Genomic DNA, 21468 nt, shown 5'->3' on the forward strand with positions numbered 1-21468 from the left:
CGCAGCGTTAACATTTTCTTTTTCCTGTCTGCCATTATTTCTTCGGAAAAAATTGGTTAGTGTGGATTCCGTAGAAAAAGAATGGCAAGAAAATACAAAATAGCAATGGCAAAATGTAAATCTCACCTTACTTTATGGCACTCACTTTATGATCCTTAACAAAAAAAGTTGCGGGTGGACCATTTTCCCTGTCAATTCTAAGTTATTCATTTATTTTGGATGACCTTGTTTTTTATATTCTCATATATCTCCACCATGATTACTTTTTCATGTCATGCTCTTCTGCTCTTTTTTGCTTTCTCCAGTATGTAGTCGAGGGATTTGATATTGATTTCTTTGGCAGATAATGAGATCTCCTGATGGTGTGGGTCAAGCTCTAAACCCACTGCATGTAACTGGAGAGTGTCTTTCAAGTGAATCACTTATATGTTGATCACTGATGATTAGCAGCCGCAACAGCCATGCTGGTACTGTTTTCACTTTGTGTGTGTGTGTGTGTGTGTGTGTGTGTGTGTGTGTGTGTGTGTGTGTGTGTGTGTGTGTGTGTGTGTGTGTGTGTGTGTGTGTGTGTGTGTGTGTGTGTGTGTGTGTGTGTGTGTGTGTGTGTGTGTGTGTGCATGTGTGAGTGTGTGCATGTGTGTCTGTGTGTGTGTGTGTGTGTGTGTGTGTGTGTGCGTGTGTGTGTGTGTGTGTGAGTATGTTTGTTCGTGCCTGGTGTTTATGTGTCTGTCTGTCTGTTTGGGCGGGGGAAAAAGGCGACCATACAACCGTACAAACGCTGTGAAAACAACTCTGGAGCGTTTCGTTTGTCAGACCTCCAACCGACCCAAAGCGAGCGTTGAAAACGAGTGTTGAAAGCGTTAAAAAAAACCTCTTTGACGCTCTGGGTCAGGACATACGTTCAACTGTTGTGTTGCATGCACAAGAACGGGACAGTTTAGGTGTAGGAAAAGATGGTCTGTGGGTTCCTAGCATGGGCGCCAGAAGTAGGAAGTTGCTAAGGGGCCGTTGCCACCATGTAGGGCTGGGTGAAAATGGAAAAAAATCAAATATCACGATATTCTTGACCAAATATCTCGATGTTGATTTTGCGATGAAATTGTAGGGTTGAGATGAATGTTGTTTTAACGTGTAAAGACAAATAATAAAACGGCTAGAACAGTCTGGCACATTCAGAAAATGGCATCACTTGTAATGTAATGAAGCCTTTATAACCAGGAAAAGACATATGTTACGATATCCAAAATTTAAGACGATATCTAGCCTCATATACTAATATGTTATTGATATATTGCCCAGCCCTACCCCCATGCTTCACGTGTTGGGTAGCGTTTCTCTTGGCACTTTCCTTATTGTTGCCAGTGCAAAAGAACTGTGTACTTCATTTATATCAATACTGGAAGGCTAATTGCTGTAATGATGCCCACTGGCGAAGCTTATGAGCTGTCTGAATTGTAAAGTGGAAAATGGCTGTTCTCACCATGGTGCAGCTGCAAAATCACATTAAGTGGCACTCTACAAAAGAGAGCAGTACATTAAAAGAGCCTACATCCTTAGAGAGATTTTACATTGTGTAATTTCTATTCACAGTTGAGCAAAACATATTTGAGTAGATGAATTACTGATTAAAATGTGTGTGTATAATCTCATAATACCTGCTGCTGGTCAGAAAAACAGAGTTATGTCATTTATTCACATTTTATGAACGTTATGGGCTGTGTTGGAAATACACCGTGGCTTTCGGGGGAGCCCTATTTTTCGTGGGTGTACTGTACACATGGACACAATGCATACATGAATGCGCCTGGCTATGTTCGGAAAAATATACTATAAATACATTTCAATTATTACAGCGAATATTGGGCCTCATTCACCAATTGTTCTTAAGAACTAATTTGTTCTTAAACCCCACTTACGCAGTTTTCACGAAGATTCTGGCATTCACCAATGTTTTCTTATTTGGGATTTGTTCTTAGGTAAGAACAGAATCTACGCACACTCAAGAGCGCTCTTACGCACAATTGAGAGCTGACATGTTTGCCCAAAATAAGTAGTTATACCGTTTTCACCCGGTACTGGCACGGGCTTTCAATTTACAAAGACATTGGGATTCATCGCTCTAAGAACACACCTGCGAACAATTCTGCTGTTTGAGAACACGTCATGAATCAGACGTAGACTTTTCTTAGGAACTTTCTTAAGAACAAATTTAAGAAAAACTTAGGAAGATATGGGTGAATGACGCTCATTTATCCCGGGACAACAAAGAAACAGGAAAATGGTTCACCGTTGCAATGTTTTTTTATTCACTCTCCGCTGAGTAACAATACAAAGCACAGTGGACAGGCGATGGGCTGCAATACTTTGTTAAACTAGTCTATATCGATGACGTTTCACTTCTGGGATTGTTCAGTTGCTCAGGTCATTTTTGGCCTGATGTCCGTCACCTTCCTCTGTGTTGGCGTTCTAAACTCCGGTGGATTTATGAGGACTATGGCTAACTGCTCCTCAGATCTCTGCAGGGTAAATCCAGACAGCTAGCTAGACTATGTGTCCAATCTGAGTTTTCTGTTGCACGACTAAAACTTCATGACCGAAAGAACAAGATCCAGGGTACAAGCGGCCGAAATGGGTTTCCTCAGGAGGGTAGCTGGCGTCTCCCTTAGAGATAGGGTGAGAAGCTCAGTTATCCGTGAGGAGCTCGGAGTAGAGCCGCTGCTCCTTTGCGTCGAAAGGAGCCAGTTGAGGTGGTTCGGGCATCTGGTAAGGATGCCCCCTGGGCGCCTCCCTAGGGAGGTGTTCCAGGCACGTCCAGCTGGGAGGAGGCCTCGGGGGAGACCCAGGACTAGGTGGAGGGATTATATCTCTAACCTGGCCTGGGAACGCCTCGGGATCCCCCAGTCGGAGCTGGTTAATGTGGCCCGGGAAAGGGAAGTTTGGGGTCCCCTGCTGGAGCTGCTACCCCCGCGACCCGACCCCGGATAAGCGGATGAAGATGGATGGATGACGACTAAAACTACTTTTGAACGTACACATGTTCCACCTGAGGCTATTACATGTAGCAGAGGCTTGTGGCTTATACTGTCTGTTTTTTTTCCCAAAGTCTCAGACGAATTCACAAAGACATGATTGCAACTGCTGATAGCACCCTGAATTGCGCATCACTTGCTGCCGCTATCATCCCCGTCTCAAGGTCCTATTCACAAAAGATATTGCACTAATGATATAACAGATATTTGATTGCAGTTTGACCTGTTTTTCATCTGATTGCATGTAGGTATGTGTAAATGTTGTGTTTGCACCAAGAGCACAGTCTGCAGATCGCTGGCGGAGAGAAAAAAAAAGAAATGTTCAGACGGCGAGCTATGGGTCCTGACCGACCAAGTGCAGAGGCATTCCTCAAAACTTCTGGCAAGGAATTTAAACGTGACAGAGAGATATAATATCTGAGTCTGTCATTGCCATTGGTGTTATAAATGCGCTCCATTAGCACCAACTCTCTGAAGACGCTAATAATTTAACTGAGTGTGCGCTGATCTTCATGAGTTGGACTGTTTTTGCAATGAGGCTCATTTGCATTAAAAGGGGCCAATAGTGCGTCAAATGTCTGCATGTTAAGTCAATTTAGTGCAAATGGCACAGGAGCACCGAAGACGCTGTTTTGCTTGGCAGCGCAGTTGCATGTTTTACTTTCATAATTACCCGTTTAAAAAATAATATTTGAGCAGGTTTAGCAGCCACAAAAGCTGCACAATCTTCACAATCTTCACTTTTATGAATTTGGCTGTGAGTTTGCTGTTGAAGCAGCTGATAACAGCACAGAACAGAAAAGATATCTGACGTCTTTTAAAACTGGATCAATCTGGTTGAAAAGTAGATTATAACATTTATTTTCATGGTATTTGATGACTGTATTTTCAAGTGGTTAAGTGGTTCCACGGGATCTCAGCTGTGTTGTCAAAAGTTTATAAAAAGATGAATGCTTTTCATACATTGAAGTGAATTGATGGCATTCAACCCTTCTGACTGAAAATAAAGCAAAGTAGCTCATCCGATCTTCTCAGGCCTACTCTCTCATTTTACAACCACAGATATTAACAGGCTTATTCTTGAATGCTCAAAGGGAGAAAAAAAAATATTTGTGTTCATATTTCACTGAAATTTGAACACACACTATTTGATTGTGTCTAGCTCTGTGACATTGAGTCACATCTTCATACTCACCACTCACCCATGGCATATGTGTGTGTGTGTGTGTGTGTGTGTGTGTGTGTGTGTGTGTGTGTGTGTGTGTGTGTGTGTGTGTGTGTGTGTGTGTGAGCACACAGGGAGTCTGGGAAACTGTGATAACTTTGAGACTGACTGGGTTGTGCATCACACTGCAGCATTGTGGCGATGCTGGCACCACATCAAATAAGAGGTGCATTGCTTCAATCCTGCTCACCCTCCTACACATACACACACACACACACACACACACACACACACACACACACACACACATCACACACAGACAGCTGGATCAGATACACTCAACAAGCATGTGTACTTACACGGCTCCAAAGTGTCTCTGCAGCAGATCATGGCATTGTTTGAATCAGAAAACTGAATTAGAGTTATGCTCTAATAAGCAATTTTGGTCGTCCCTCTGTGTATCCAAAGCTGACAGGATGAGGGAGGGGGTTTTAGCTAGCGAATGTAAGTCGTCTGTAAAATCACAGATTGCTCAAATGTCCACGTTCGTGTTGCAGAAAGTAGGACAGCGTCGGAACCATGTGCTGTGTGGCGAGAGCGCCGAGCGAGTGAGTCACACGATGCCTGACAAAACCCATTTGATGCTTGTTAAGAAATGGGCCTGTCAGCATGTGGAGCCTCACACCGCTCCTCTTGCGTGGCTGATGAGGAATGAGAAAGGAACAGCGACATCTCAAACAACAACTTGTGTGAAAGTAGACGAAAGGCGTGCCTTGCTCAACTGCACCGACACCTCGCTGCCCATTTTCATGAATGTCTTCCAGCTAAACGCGCTTCAAAGCATCAGTTCAATTAGTCGGCAGCAGCACAAACACTTGACAGTGATTGGAAAAGCAGCTATTGTTGCCCCAGCAAATAATGCATCCTGGAGGCGTATGTGTGTGTTTGTGATGTGGCGAACACCTCTCTCTGTGTGTGTGTGTGTGTGTGTGTGTGTGTGTGTCTGTGTCTGTCTGTCTGTGTGTGTGTGTGTGTGTGTGTGTGTGTGTGTGTGTGTGTGTGTGTGTGTGTGTGTGTGTGTGTGTGTGTGTGTGAGGGAGTTGTCTGACTAAGCGCCTGTTTTGTAATTTAGTGTGACAGAGGGCCGGGCTGTTGTAGGAGGAAAGCAATTATTTCTGTTAAAGCCCTTCAATCACTGAGACTTAAAGCCTGGCTGGTTTGGTTAAGAACAGTATGAAGGGACGGTGGCACCTGGGGGACAGTTACACACTGTGTGTGTGTGTGTGTGGGGGGGGGGTTCGAGGGAATCATTTACACTGAAAAATACAACTTTGTTTGAATGATTTATGTCCCGCCCTTGTTGGTTTGACGATGCACTTTGCTGGTGTCCCAACACAATGTTTCTTTTTTGGGAGATTAGGGAGAGGACAGACAGAGAAAACACAGCCTTTGTTGCAGAATGGACCGTTTGAAATGCCACCCATCATTGTGTGGGATAATAAAATAATTGCTGCTTCCTAACAGTGTTTGACACTGCTGTCTGAGTGACACCACGGCAGGAATACAATTCATGAGCTTCTTTTACTGTATTTGAGTTCACTCAATTAAACATGTTTCCTGCAGTGAACAAACGGATCAATTAACCAAAACAGCCTTGGAGCAACTTGAGCTTGTAATCAGTTAGCTAACCTTTCCCTCTACATGAAGATTTCAATAACGTAGGAGGATAGCAGTCAGCTAAAGGGTAAGGTGTAGATTGGCCGGTAATAGTGGAGTTGCACCCTGCAGTCATTCATCCAAAATACAGAACACCGACTTCGGAGCAGCTGTAACCCATATATAAGTAACAGTGTGCAGCGTTAAGCCTTAATATAATTTAAATGGGTGAGTTATATGTACAGTTGTCATGAAGGTTGAATTCAGCTATAGAGACCACATTTTTGTACCAGGCTGTGAACATGTTTATTTCTGCTATGAAGTTTGGATTTTTTTTAACATTGGTGCCTATGGGGATTGACAGCAGTTCAGCCACTTCAATAACACACATCAATTTCAGCATCTTACTAGTCTATATGGACAACGTTTCATTTACGGGATTGTTCAGGTTTCGCCGGATGTCCCTCATTTTAGGCCGGATGTCCGTTACCTTCCTCTTTCTGTGTGTTGGCGTTCTGAACTTCAGTGGATTTATGAAGACTATGGTTAACTGCTCTTCAGATCTCTGCAGGGTAAATCCAGACAGCTAGCTAGACTATCTGTCCAATCTGAGTTTTCTGTTGCACGACTAAACAACTTTTGAACGTACACATGTTCCACCAAAACAAGTTCCTTCCAGAGGCTATTTTGCAGAGGTACTGTTGCCCAAGACGATTAGGATTGGTTTAAAGAAATGCCAATAAACCAGTTTTTCTCCCATCCTGGAATGCTGTGTGGACTCACCAGACCTTCCTCCGCAGGCTAATATAATATTAGTTTGTGTGGAGGCTGATGGATCTCAGAGGTGAACTGAACTTTGACGGATAAACCTTTGCATATTAAACTCAATGCCGTGCTGCACCCTGGATTGTGGTTGCAGCTGTTGCCGTGATCCTGCTCGACGCCCTGCTACGCCCTGCACTGCTACCACTATTATTTCTAGTCATAGTTCTATTATCTTTATTGTTACTATAATTGCCACTGTTCATCATACCAATTGCTATAATTATTATGAATCATATTTCTCTATATCTGTATCAGTGTCTCTGTGTCCGAACCGACAGTGGCAGAGAGTCAGGGTCTGTCCAAGGTTTCTGTCTGTAAAAAGGAAGTTTTTCCTCACCACTGTTGCACTAAGTGCTTGCTCTTGGGGGGAAATTGTTGCGTCTTTGTAAATTATAGAGTGTGGTCTAGACCTACTCTAACTGTAGTGTCCTGAGATGACTCCTGTTGTGATTTGACACTATAAATAACATTTTATTCAATTGATGCGGTTCATGATATCAGTAACTGAGATGGCACAGCTCAGTCTTTTTAATCAGCTCTACCCTCACAAACGTTGCGGCTAACGGCAGCTCCAGCAGTCTCCTGTGTCCCTCTAAACATCATCTTTTTTCTTCCCAGGAGTCTACACCTTTGGCCTCTTCACCGTTGACATCTTTGTTAATGCAGGCCAGGTAGTGACGGGGAACCTGGCCCCCTACTTCTTGACGGTCTGTAAGCCCAACTACACAGCGCTGGGCTGCCAGCAGGCCCTACGTTACATCAGCCACCAGGAGGCCTGCACAGGAAACCAGGACGACATCCTGCGTGCCCGCAAGACCTTCCCATCCAAGGAGGCCGCACTCAGTGTCTACGCTGCACTCTACCTGGCTGTGAGTTACTCCGCTCCTCCATTATGGCTCTCACTCTGTGTCAGATTAAAAATACACCTATTCTTGGTTAATTACTAGGGCTGGGTTTTAAAAATTAATTTTCCGATTCAAATCGATCATCATTTGAATGATTCAATATAATAAGATCCTGAAATCAATGTTTTTTTCAGAAAAATAACAATAGGCATATTTCGCAAAATGTTGAACATTACTTTAATTGTCTTCAAATCAAAGGCATGGGTATTTTGGGTGAAGCTCTGCTAACAGAAGATTGCAGCCAAATCACATGAGTGTGTTGGTGTGTTGGTTTATAGGTGCTGAATGTTGCTCAGGTAATGGCTCAAAAGATGAGTAAAATGATGTTGAAGTAATTCTATTTTCTAGTTATTGCACGGCTGCCAAGACAGATTATACAGGAAGGCAGACCTAAGTAGCATTTTGCAATTCCAGGTCTTTCTCCCAAATGTCTATTTTCTGTGAGTTTGAGAATATTGTGAGAATGAATGAATACTTATGCAAATAATATTCAGCCCAAACTGCTTATGCACACAGAATGCTGGAACATAATTTTAAAAGCAGCTGGTTCAGCTGTTGACCCACCGGCTTTAGATACAGTTCTTTAGTCAGATGAAGGGGGTCGAATTCCAGGACATCTCACAGTTTCTGTTCAGTTTTCACGTTATTTTCAGTGAGATATGCTATCACAATCTGCACTGCTTTGAGTGGGAGTTGGAGTCTATGAGTGGTTGGCTGAATGTGTGTCATGAGTAGAAAACAAACCTCAACCTTGATCTACAGTAGAAGGTTCTGTAAGTGCTTTCACACTCTGGAGCTGTGATCACCATAAGGAGTTAGATGTTGGAGGTCAAAATCAGTGATGAATGCTCAATGCCTCTTTAAATAAGGTATGGCCAAATTATTAACATGTTAAGATAGAGAAACATCCAAGCCTTTGTGCATGTATTTTGGATAGTATCCTCAGTTGGCTAGCCATGCATGGAAGTGGGAGTCTATGAGAGGCAAATACTCAGGTTACTTCTCCATTAGCCACAGTAGAGATGTAGAATGTGCAAGCAGCAGGACAGAGTAGCCAGGATGTGGGATGGATCTGGACAATTGGAATTAATAAAATATTTAAGAACAAATCTGAATCTGAAACCCCAAGAGTATAAATCTATGGATTTTGCTATACTACAGGCAAAACGGACTATATAAATAAGTGGTGAACCCTAGAAGGGGAAAATACTTGGTTTGTTTTTGTATTTGTGCATATCGTGGCTTTGTACTCATAAAGCACCAACAAAAACTCCTCACTCATGCACAGCTGGGCATGGTATCATGTAAACAACAGTTTTAGTTTTTGCAGACGATAAAATCCTTCGTATTTATCCTATTTTAGCTTAGGTTTTATATTTGAAGACACCTATATACATAGCAATTTGTGCAAGTTTTTATTTAAATGAAGGGATTTCACAAGCTAAAGCGTGTTGGACCAACAATGAAGTTGTCCTGCATATAACATCCTGCTGTTTATTAACCATGTTCATTGTTCACCATGTTAGTTTATCATGTTAGCATGCTAATATTTGATAATTAGCTCTCACTAAATACCAGAGATGTTCACAAGTCATTTTTTGGAAGTCCAAGACGAGTCTCAAGTCTTTGAGCTCGAGTCCAAGTCAAGTCTCAAGTCTTTGAGGGGCAAGTTCAAGTCAAGTCTTTTGCCACGAGTCTAAGTCAAGTCTCAAGTCTCTGGCCAGCTGATCTGTCCCTAACACTGTATTGTTAAATCTTTTGAATTCAAATTCATTGATTCATTGTCCTGTAGTTACCATCCATACAGTACATTATCAAAATCAGTTGTAGGACAACTTTATGGGGTCTATTTAACACATCCCTCTAGCCCTCGGACCTGGTGAAATATTAACCTAAGTCTGTCACATCATATGGCTACAACTATAAAGATACAATTTTGGGTGTGTTTTGAGATGAAGATGCCTGATGAAGTTCGATGTTGTTGATCCGGCATCATTTATCCTGGTGCCACACAACTTGCATGTAGCGGTTCGCCTACTGCCAGTGTTTACCAAGTTATTGAAAGCAAAACTAATGACAAAAGGCACAACCCTGGGAGGATGTGCGATGTGCGATTTGTGAAAAAAAGCAGAGGGGGGTGGATGTTTTTTGATCATGCACAACAAAACAGAACATGCAAGAATTAAATCCCTCTTTCAATACCATAGATAAAGTGCCACTCGGCCAGCCATGCCCAAACACGTATTTAAGAACTTCAATAATAGGGAGTAATCTCAAAATGAAATAGCACAACATGGTGTCAACATAAAACACAGCGCTTTCAAGACGGAGAGCAGAGTTCACTCGTTCTTTCCTCAGGAGTGTTTTAATCCAAACCATAATCTTTCTCCTAAACTTAACGAGTCGTTTTAGTGCCTCAACTTAACTGTCATCGCAGCATGACGCTCACTTTTTCTGTCTAAACTCCACTACCACGGTCCCTGAAAGGAGCGTCATCTGGCGGTGCCTGTAGCCGGCTCACAGTCACCTATTGGCGGCTAAACAACTGCTTCTGGTAGCCGGCGTCCTGGAGCTCTGTAGAGGCTAAATACAACCAGCAACTTCTATGACACTATGTGCCATACAGCACTTTACTTAGTTTAAAATACGTATATATAGACCAGAAAGGGGGGAAATCTTATGCATCCCCCCCCAGAAAATCGCACCATGTAGCTACCAGTATATAAGCCACAGTAGTTTATAGTGAAGAAACCTTTCAGATAAACAGTGAAAAGCCTTCAGTAAGACTTGCGTCCAGTGAAACAAACACTAATGCTGTGAGGTCAGTGAGATAGGGCTGGATGCTTCAACATCCTCTCCCTGACCCTCCTCCTGTGTCATCTGAGCACTGTACTGTTCCACTGCAGGACTTACTGTGTGTGACCTTGCATGTAATCTCTCTGATGTCTAATACGATTATCACATTTAACTCTCTGATTAGTTTCTCACTTGATTGTATTATGTAAGGCCCAGTTATAGATCCCAGATACAGATACTGTCTCCCCGCACACATCAGATTTGAGCATGGCTGGAGGAATCTGCACTGCTGTCCCCTTACTGAAGCTGGAGGACTGATCCCAAATCGTGTCTACAGAAGATACTTTAGTATGTCAGGGGTCCATACTATTTTACTTTTGACTATGTATTTACATGTTAGTAGGTACGCATCTAAAGTATGAATATAAACAGTTACTAATGCAAGCAACCTATTATAAGCCTTCGGATTCATAACTTTTGAAAAACACCCACAATGATTCAGAAATACAAGAAAACTGGGTTAGCTTAGCTAACTTCTCCCTCTTCCTGTGAAATCAAAACAAGTTACAGTGACAAGTTTCACGGAAGATGGAGCTTTGAAAGAAGCTCCAAATAGGTCATTCTTCATCCTATGTTTTAGCCAAAATTCAAGCAGAAGCCTGGCAGGCTCAGGCGTGCTGCCGAAATTATGCATTCCATTCGATAAGTGAAGACTTTTGCAAACAAGCATATATGCTGTAGGTGCAAACACACACGACTATATCACAGTTTGTTGTCTTCCCTTCTTTTTAATCCTATTAGTGTAATCTGTTGTGAAATTGCTATTCTATATACAAATGAAACAAAAACTGAATGCTATATACAACAAAATAAATAAATATTGTATTGACAGAACATAAAGTCACAAACAAAGTCACAAGTGAGGAGACAAGAAAATTGCAATGAATTATTAAAGACAAAAATAGCAGTTGACGGAATTTAATTTAGAGGTAGTAAAATGTCTTGCCACTCTTATATAATCCAGTTGCTGTACAGGCTCGGAGGGCCGGCTGAGTCACATTGTGAGGGAACACAGCCTGTCAGCAGTGTTTTGAATGGTATAACATTAGTATACAGTAGGGCTGTCAATCTTTCTCTATAATACTATTCAAATTCCATTTGTTATTTTAAATGCTCAAATTCATCCTGTTATTAATATTTACGATATTACACAGGCTAATGGATCGCCAATGCCACTGTCAGCATGTGGTTGTTGTTACACATTCTGTCCACTAGAGGGACTACTAACATTACAAAACAAACTTTTGAAAACAGGTGATTGCTTTCTTATTAACAATAAAACAGCGGGACAAAATGAATGACTTTAATTTGTCAACTTTAATGTACCTTGGCTCAAGCTCATGAATAAAATATTTAAATCCAGACCCCTGCTTGATGTTGATCGGTCTCATATCTTTACATTTGAACCGTGTCAGTTTGTCCGTTATCGCCTGGCGGACAGCTGGTAAGCCCCGTGATGAGGCGAGAGGCAGAAAAAAAGTAATTCTTGCCCGTTTTTAGCGGCAATTCCGCGGACAGATCACCTAGCTGTTAGGGGCTTGTTCTGACCCAGAACGCAGAGATTTCACACACAGACAATGAACGCAGTTTGTAAAGGTTTTAATGAACAAAAGAGTACTCAGAGATACAGTGTGGGTTCTGTCTGAGCGGGGAATCTCCTGGCTGGTCCGAGTTCCGAGGTGAGCCGAGGGGGAAGGATCCAGGTCGTACGAGACACGAGGCGGACAGGCAGGGAAGAGTTCACAGTAGTTTCCACAGGTGGAGGATTAGGCTGGAAGCTTGTAGGCACAGCGGAGGAGGCAGCAGGTCTGAGCGGTCACTGGACGGAAACACAGGGTAAGTATGAGCTCAGGAGAACAAAGACAAAAAGCTAGGGTGCACAAGACAACACAGACACAACTTGGAACAAACAGAGAACTCAGAGCCAAGTTACCACATGGGTGTAGATAACGAACTGGCACCGACGAGGTGATCAGCCCGGGTTTAAGTATTGCTGGAATGAATCTTGGAGATGAGCTGCAGCTGTGAGGAACGGCTGTGCAGTGTTGATTTGGCCACGCGCCTTGACAGCCAGCAACTCCCGGTTTCCCACGTCATAATGTCTTTCTGCTGGAGATAACGTTGTGATAGAACCGCTCCAACACCGGAGTCAGAAGCATCCACCTCCACCACAAAAGGCAAAGAAGTATCGGGGTGAATGAGCACAGGGGAGATGGAAAACTGATTTTATACAAGCTTTTTTAGAAAATAAAACCAGACAGACCATAAATTGTCAAAAAGAGCAAATAGAAATGTGTACAAATGCAGGAAATAGGATCTTTCTTTCTTTTCGTTTTTTGATTGAAATCCCCGACTGCATTGCTTGTGAAACGAAACCCTTGGCTACACCCAGCAAGTGTAGATACCAGCCCAACCTCCTCCCTGTGTTGAAGTGTTTGGTGTTGTCGACATAACGCTTTAGATGACACCCTGCAGCATCGTTCTTCCTAATTTACAGTGATGTGTTTTGAACTCACGGTGTACCAGGACATGCGTATCCTACGTAGAAGGTAGTCTAGCATTGCCAGACCTTTCTCTACAGCGCTGCAGAGGAAAGTCTGGCTAGTCCACACAGCATTCCTGGATGGTCTGGTTTAATGGCTTGTCTTTAACCCAATCACTATTGTCTTGGGCGGTGCTAAGCGCCGCACAGAGCCACAGTGCCTCTGCAAAATAGCCTCGGGAAGGAACTTGTTTTGGTGGAACATGTGTACGTTCAAAAGTTGTTTTAGTCGTGCAACAGAAAACTCAGATTGGACAGATAGTCTAGCTAGCTGTCTGGATTTACCCTGCAGAGATCTGAGGAGCAGTTAACCATAGTCCTCATAAATCCACCAGAGTTTAGAACGCCAACACAAAGAAAGGGGAAGGACATCTGGCGGAATTTCCTGCGGCACCTGAAAAATCCCGTGGTGGTTCCCCTTTTTAAAAAGGGGGACCAGAGGGTGTGTGCCAATTACAGGGGTATCACACTTCTCAGCCTCCCCGGTAAAGTCTACTCCAAGGTGCTGGAAAGGAGGGTTCGGTCGATAGTCGAATCTCAGGTTCAAGAGGAACAATGCGGATTCCGTCCTGGTCGTGGAACAACTTTACTCTCGCAAGGATCCTGGAGGGAGCCTGGGAGTATGCCCAACCAGTCTACATGTGTTTTGTGGATCTGGAGAAGGCGTATGACCGGGTGCCCCGGGAGATACTGTGGGAGGTGCTGCGGGAGTACGGGGTGAGGGGGTCCCTTCTCAGGGCCATCCAATCTCTGTACGACCAAAGCGAGAGCTGTGTCCGGGTTCTCGGCAGTAAGTCGGACTCGTTTCAGGTGAGAGTTGGCCTCCGCCAGGGCTGCGCTTTGTCACCAGTCCTGTTTGTAATATTTATGGACAGGATATCGAGGCGTAGTCGGGGTGGAGAGGGGTTGCAGTTCGGTGGGCTGGGGATCTCATCGCTGCTTTTTGCAGATGATGTGGTCCTGATGGCATCATCGGCCTGTGACCTTCAGCACTCACTGGATCGGTTCGCAGCCGAGTGTGAAGCGGCTGGGATGAGGATCAGCACCTCTAAATCGGAGGCCATGGTTCTCAGCAGGAAACCGATGGAGTGCCTTCTCCAGGTAGGGAATGAGTCCTTACCCCAAGTGAAGGAGTTCAAGTACCTTGAGGTCTTGTTCGCGAGTGAGGGGACAATGGAGCGGGAGATTGGTCGGAGAATCGGCACAGCAGGTGCGGTATTACATTCAATTTATCGCACCGTTGTGACGAAAAGAGAGCTGAGCCAGAAGGCAAAGCTCTCAATCTACCGGTCAGTTTTTGTTCCTACCCTCATCTATGGTCATGAAGGCTGGCTCATGACCGAAAGAACAAGATCCAGGGTACAAGCGGCCGAAATGGGTTTCCTCAGGAGGGTAGCTGGCGTCTCCCTTAGAGATAGGGTGAGAAGCTCAGTTATCCGTGAGGAGCTCGGAGTAGAGCCGCTGCTCCTTTGCGTCGAAAGGAGCCAGTTGAGGTGGTTCGGGCATCTGGTCTCCCTGGGCGCCTCCCTAGGGAGGTGTTCCAGGCACGTCCAGCTGGGAGGAGGCCTCGGGGGAGACCCAGGACTAGGTGGAGGGATTATATCTCTAACCTGGCCTGGGAACGCCTCGGGATCCCCCAGTCGGAGCTGGTTAATGTGGCCCGGGAAAGGGAAGTTTGGGGTCACCTGCTGGAGCTGCTACCCCCGCGACCCGACCCCGGATAAGCGGATGAAGATGGACCTGAAAAATCCCAGAAGTGGGACGTCGTGGACTACTAGGTAGGTGGTCCATGTTGTTGTGTATGGACAGTGTTGTTACACAGTTACACTCCTTGTTGTTATGGAGTATGGTTTCTACAGTAAATACAGCTGAACTGAAACCAGCAGTGCTCATCTCACAGCCAAGGCAGTTGTAGAAGATGATTGGTCCCAGTGTAACTGACACATTGAAAAACGTTGTTGAGAGTCTCTGACAGTAACAGTACCTTCAGATAGTTTCAAATTTCATCCAAAAGTCATCACATGTAATACGAAAACCTCAAACCTCTGTGGAAGATTCTTTTTTTCTTTTTCTTTTTTGACCAATGTTTTTATTGTTTTTTCAGTAATACAAAAATACAACTGTGGAAGCTTGTTAATGATCTGTGTGCTCTCAAAGATGGTCACACTCATATTCTATATAATATTAAAATCGGGACATGGTAAGTTATTGTTACACCCTTATTCCCTAACTATCTAACATCTTGTTCCCTTGTACTTGCATTACACATATAAATCGGTACGTAGTGTTCTGCTACACTGTTAGTTGGTTATACGTTTAAACCAAAAAAAAGCATGAAACTTGACATGAAATACTTAAGACTTAAGTAGACTTAAAAGGAGGAATACACCATAAAATAGAAATAAATACTAAATTCACAACAGTAAGTGTAGTTGCTTTTCTGCTTCTACCTGTCTGACAGAAAACCAAAATAACTTTTTTTTGCAGTGCATTCTTTACAATGGAGTGTGAATGTCCTCACAAAAATAAAAACATATCCTCCTTTGTAGCATTCCATCTCCCTTTGGTCAGCAGTCCGACATGCGTGAATGTTTAAATCCACAGAGTGTGTGACTCGCTGTGGCTTTATCCTTTCAGCACAACACACAAATGAAACATTTTCCACAAAGGCTCCCGATTCTAGCTGATGCTCTGATTGCTTTGATTTTCTGTGTCAGAGAGCCGGCGTCTGCCCATGTGCCCATGAGCGAAGGATGCACGGCTTTGGACCTTCGGCAACTCCCCACGCGATAGGGGGAGAGGAGATTGCTTCTGTTATCTAGGTCATTTAGCAAAGGCCATTATTTGTGAACAGCACGTGCACACACACAGACACACACACCCTGCTGCTCTGAGGAGATGATGCGACTCCTCTTCAAACTCTCATTGTGTCGGTCATTACAGCACTGCCAGGGCCAAACACAGCCATCCAGCATCCGCTGCAGCGAGGATTTATCAAAATGAGGCTGTAATTACCCCATTCAGTAACCTAAAGACTTGGAATTACGTATTGTAATGTTCTGGCCTGAAACTACACTGTAAGGTTGTGTCATTTTTAGCTGCAACCAAGAGCAAGTATGAATAATTTGGTCCCAAAAATGCCCCTGCATCCTTTTTTTAACAACCTAGATGTTGTTGTATTTTTGTGGCTCATTCCTATTGGCTATGAAATCATGTTATTCTCTAGTGCAGAAGCATTAAATCACATTACACAGGTTTAAAACAAGTCCAGTTTACCACTGATGGGAAGTGAAAAGGACAGCAAACATTAACTAAATTGCCCACTGTAAATATTAATTACATTACAGAACTACCTTCTGACTCATTTGAGCTACCACTCTTTTGAGTCTACTTAATTTTGCAATGCAGTGGAGTTGCATATGCTCACCTTGGTTTTTAATTGAAAATAAGTGTTTTAACCAGGGAATGGTTCAAAACTAGCCTGTTCCCTTGGGTGTAGCCGGTTAAACAGAGTTACCTTGTCGCTAACAGTTTATTTTATGGGTAAAATAATGTTGTATGTGACTAATAGGAAGTCCTACATCATTAGAAGTTGTACTTAAAGCAACACCAAAGCACTTTTCCTCTTTTGTCCCCCTACAGGTTGGAAGCTGAATTGTCCATTACCGCTGTCATTCGAACTACAGATTCGCTACCCAATCTGGCAAACTTGCATAGTGCGGTTATAGCCGATAGAGGGCCGCAAAGCGAATGCAGAAGTGCCATTCACCCTGTTACGAGTTGATGACCCACTGAAACGATTTTGGAAACATTATTACAAAGAATCTTTGGTGTTGCTTTAAGACTTGTTTTTATCAAAAGAAAATGTTGTTCATAACACCACAGGATTGACAGGACAGACAAAATTATAAAAAAAAAAAATCCCAAATGCTATTCAAGGAGTTCTTCGAGACTTGCAGCCAACAACAGAACAAGTAGCTGCTTTGCTCGTGCCGTGTTACCAGGTCGGCGATAGCGAGGAAAATTACAATGGCGGACCACAAGAGTAGATTCAGCAGGTACTCTGTGGGCGGTCACCTAGCTGAAGGTGGATGAACCCCATCCCCATGCACCCTTGTTGTTACAAAAACATTCTGATGGAGCAGAAAAAGAGAGAGGATGGTCTTTTTTTCACACTTTGGGGTCTCTGGACACACTGGGGACACATTTATGTGGGAAACCTATGACAAAGTTCATTTTGCATAATAAATGTCACCTTTAAATATTGTTGATAGAAACATGGATGCACTAATTCCTGTTTAACATTTGCTCGTGGAGCTTAAGCCGCCTTAAGCTTAAGAGGCGAAGCGCAGCGCAGGTATATTGCTTCTGGAATAGGTTGCCCCTTGAAAGTTCAGCGGCAACAAAGTCAAAGTTGAAATAATTTTAACTTTGCCCTCTCATTCCCCCTGCTCTGGTGTTTCCGAGCCCCTAAACCGGAGACATCTGGAAACACTTCTGACCCGTTTTGGTTTGGAATCTGCGGGGTTGTGTTGCAGTCTCAACGGCCGCAGACGGAGACCTTTGGCAACACTGACACTGACGCCAATGTTTCGCCGCCCGATTTAGTCATGATGGCTCGGTCTCTGAGTAAGCTACTAACGTTACCATGGCAACTACCATCAACGGGCGGAGTACACATGCTGCCCTCCTGTTTACCCTGGCACTCGCATGCTCAGTATACCAGAATGTTAATGAAATATGAGGTTTGGGTGTTTTAGTTTAAACGGAGATTAGTTATTCTACTGGAGATGAAAACACTTGGTGCACGCTTTTGTCTCAAAAATCCGCTTAAAAACCAAAACCTAGCAATATAAATTTACAACACATTCTCACTCTCCCATCGCGTAAAAAACGGACGCTTGGTCAGGTGCCTTTGGCGTTTGTTAGTCACGCTAAAAGTCTCCTTTAGCGTCGGGACTCTTGACGGCAGTTTTTGACGCTATGGGTCGGGACGTATACTGACTGACATGCGGCACAAGAATGGGACAGTTAGGTTAAGGAAAAGATGGTGGGTGGGGTGGAGCTGCTGCTATACCCATTGCGTTCCATACAGACGCTAAAGGGGGATTTTTACTTTGTGTCTGATGCTGAGAGTAACTGACCAAGCGTCCGTATTTTACGAGTTGGGAGTGAGAACGGGTTGAAATTTTGCCTTAGGCTTGCTGTGCTGCAAATCCCAGATTCTAAATTCACATAATTCCATTTAGCATATTTCAAACGTGGGCTTCCCCGAAAATGTGGGCTTGCCACCTCGAAACACTTGTATGTTGTGAGAGTGGATTGTGGTGGTTGCATTATGCATGGAGAGTGTGCATGTCAATGGCCATTGTTGGGTATTGATTACACAATGTGGCATTTATAGACTAACAGAGTCTGTGTTGACTGTGTTTGTCTGGAGGAGTTCTATCCAGCTGTGAGAGTCTGTTTTTCAGACCCCTGCTTTGGTTCAGTTTGTTGCCGTGGTATTTTTAATCTGACAGTGTGGGCGGTGCTGCACTGCACTCTGACATCTTTTCTTTACAACTTCTCTTTAGGTTTGAATTTCTGATGGCAGTGTTGTTTGATTTGTCTGTACAGCCATGTTGGATATCGCTGCTTATATGTTTCTATGCGTATTCAAAACAGTCCAGAATATGTCTTCCTGTGCACCAGACAAGTTCTCTCAGGAAAGACCAGACGATCATTCATGTGTACATCAGTGAATAATGAATGTTAAACTCCTGTATGTATGTTGTACCGTGACAGTGGTTGACAGTAGCAGAAATAACATATGAACTGGAGACGATAAAAGCATTTACATGCATACAATTGTTAACATTTATTAAAAAAAACTATTAACCAAATAGCAGTGAGTTCCTCTAAACTCCACAGGCAGCAGGAATAATATCCACAGGCTAACAGGCACTGAGTCTACTGCCTGACTCTTTCTGGTTAATAGATTCTCACTCCAAGCGCGACAAAAAGCGAGTATTGGTCAATTGCCATTTTTGGATTTTGATGTAAGGAATATGATTTATTTGAATGACAATAGCTCAGGGAAATGTCCAGGTAAATAAGCTGACATTGCTAATGTTGGTTGGCACTAGCAACCTGCTGGTGGATAGTTAAAAATGGTGCTAAGGCTTTGTAGGCTACAAAAAAAAAGTAACTAAGTAACGTTTACTCTGAGTACATTTTAAGTGAGCAGTTTTTACTTTTACTTGAGTAGACTTTTTTACAAGTAATTTTACTTGTACTTCAGTAAAAGTTCATCCAAGTACTTTTACTTTAGTGGAATATGTTTTTACCTCTTTCCACCTCTGGTTCAGAGTGTCTAATGCTTCGAGTCAGGTTTGGTGAAAGATTTCCTTGCTAAGGAAGTATTAAACTACAATAAATATGGTATCAGGAAAAATACATTGTATCCATTATTTTAGAGTTGGACCACTCTGACTGGATCTGATACCATTCAAAATAAAAGGTTAATATCTGGTTGACCTCTACAAGATCTGTGTCATAACACTAACCCATAGCCCAGAGTCCGATATATCTTTGTAATTCCCCTTTGAATCGGCCTGATGTATTACCACAACAGCTTGCTCTGCCCCCCCCACAGTAATACCACAGGACACCATTTCAACTTGGCAAGACGGAGAGATTGATGTCTGGAAACAGCATCAAGCTGCTCTGCCTCGTCTCCCCAGGTTGAATTTTTCATTTCGCTCTCTCCATTTAACTGACAAGCCTCTGATGTAGTGAGCATGCCAACAGCTGCTAATGTCTGACATTAAATGGGAAATAGGTTAGAGTGTGCATGCAGCTCTGAAACGCCTGCAAAGGCTGTTTAGAGAAATCAGCTCTGACCTGAGGAGGTCAGATGACGTCCAACGGAGAAACGTTATCTGTGCGTCTAAGTAGAAAATTGATGGTATGTGACAGCTCATACAAGGCTCACAGGGAGAAATGCTCTTGACCTGGTGAAAGACAGACACACATATGCGCACACACACACACAACCGGTCCAACCTGATTACAGTTGTCAGTGTAACGTGAATCATGGCAGCAGAGCAGGGAAATGCACGGATATGTTGTAAAACAAAACTGCTAGTGTGCAGTATATCCAAGAGAGAGAAGAGAATCCTCACTGAGTGACAAACATCAACTCACATAATTTTCGCATGCACGCACGCACGCACACACACACAAACACAAAAATACACACACACACACACAGAAATATAGTGCAAAGCTCTTCTTCAACTCACTCAACTGGACAAAATCAGTGCTGACACGCGATGACATCATCACCCTCTGAACTGGACCGAATTTCTCACATTGAGAATATTACTAAAGCAGGAGCAGCAGTAATAAATAAGGATGGTAGTGATAACTGTTCATTTGGGCAGTATATATACATATATATATATATATATATATATATACATATATATATATATACAGTGGGGAGAACAAGTATTTGATACACTGCCGATTTTGCAGGTTTTCCTACTTACAAAGCATGTAGAGGTCTGTAATTATTATCATAGGTACACTTCAACTGTGAGAGACGGAATCTAAAACAAAAATCCAGAAAATCACATTGTATGATTTTTAAATAATTAATTTGCATTTTATTGCATGACATAAGTATTTGATCACCTACCAACCAGTAAGAATTCCGGCTCTCACAGACAATCAATCAAACAGACTAGAGACCAGAGTGCTGTGTAAGGACATCAGGGATAACATTTTAGACCTGCACAAGGCTGGAATGGGCTACAGAACAAGCAGCTTGGTGAGAAGGCAACAACTGTTGGCGCAGTTATTAGAAAATGGAAGAAGTTCAAGATGACGGTCAATCTCCCTCGGTCTGGAGCTCCATGCAAGATCTCACCTTGTGGGGCATCAATGATCATGAGGAAGGTGAGGGATCAGCCCAGAACTATACAGCAGGACCTGGTCAATGACCTGAAGAGAGCTGGGACCACAGTCTCAAAGAAAACCATTAGTAACACACTACGCCATCATGGATTAAAATCCTGCAGCGCACGCAAGGTCCCCCTGCTCAAGCCAGCGCATGTCCAGGCCCGTCTGAAGTTTGCCATCTGGATGATCCAGAGGAGGAATGGGAGAAGGTCATGTGGTCTGATGAGACAAAAATAGAGCTTTTTGGTCTAAGCTCGTTTGGAGGAAGAAGAAGGATGAGTACAACCCCAAGAACACCATCCCAACCGTGAAGCATGGAGGTGGAAACATCATTCTTTGGGGATGCTTTTCTGCAAAGGTGACAGGATGACTGCACCGTATTAAGGGGAGGATGGATGGGGCCATGTATCGCGAGATCTTGGCCAACAACCTCCTTCCCTCAGTAAAGCATTGAAGATGGGTCGTGGCTGGGTCTTCCAGACCGGAAACACACAGCCAGGGCAACTAAGGAGCGGCTCCGTAAGAAGCATCTCAAGGTCCTGG

At 43.4% G+C, this 21468-nt stretch overlaps 1 protein-coding gene across 1 annotated transcript in view; it reads left to right on the top strand.

The window, feature by feature from the left end:
• The window catches only part of plppr5b (phospholipid phosphatase related 5b), a 97319-nt gene that overhangs the window by 52327 nt on the left and 23524 nt on the right, over positions 1-21468 (top strand). The window contains exon 3 of the mRNA XM_078280492.1: positions 7294-7544. Within this exon, the coding sequence (XP_078136618.1) occupies positions 7294-7544 (251 nt within the window). The remainder of the gene's footprint in view (positions 1-7293; positions 7545-21468) is intronic.

Source organism: Sander vitreus, chromosome 22, assembly GCF_031162955.1.
Source record: "Sander vitreus isolate 19-12246 chromosome 22, sanVit1, whole genome shotgun sequence".
Taxonomy (NCBI): domain Eukaryota; kingdom Metazoa; phylum Chordata; class Actinopteri; order Perciformes; family Percidae; genus Sander; species Sander vitreus.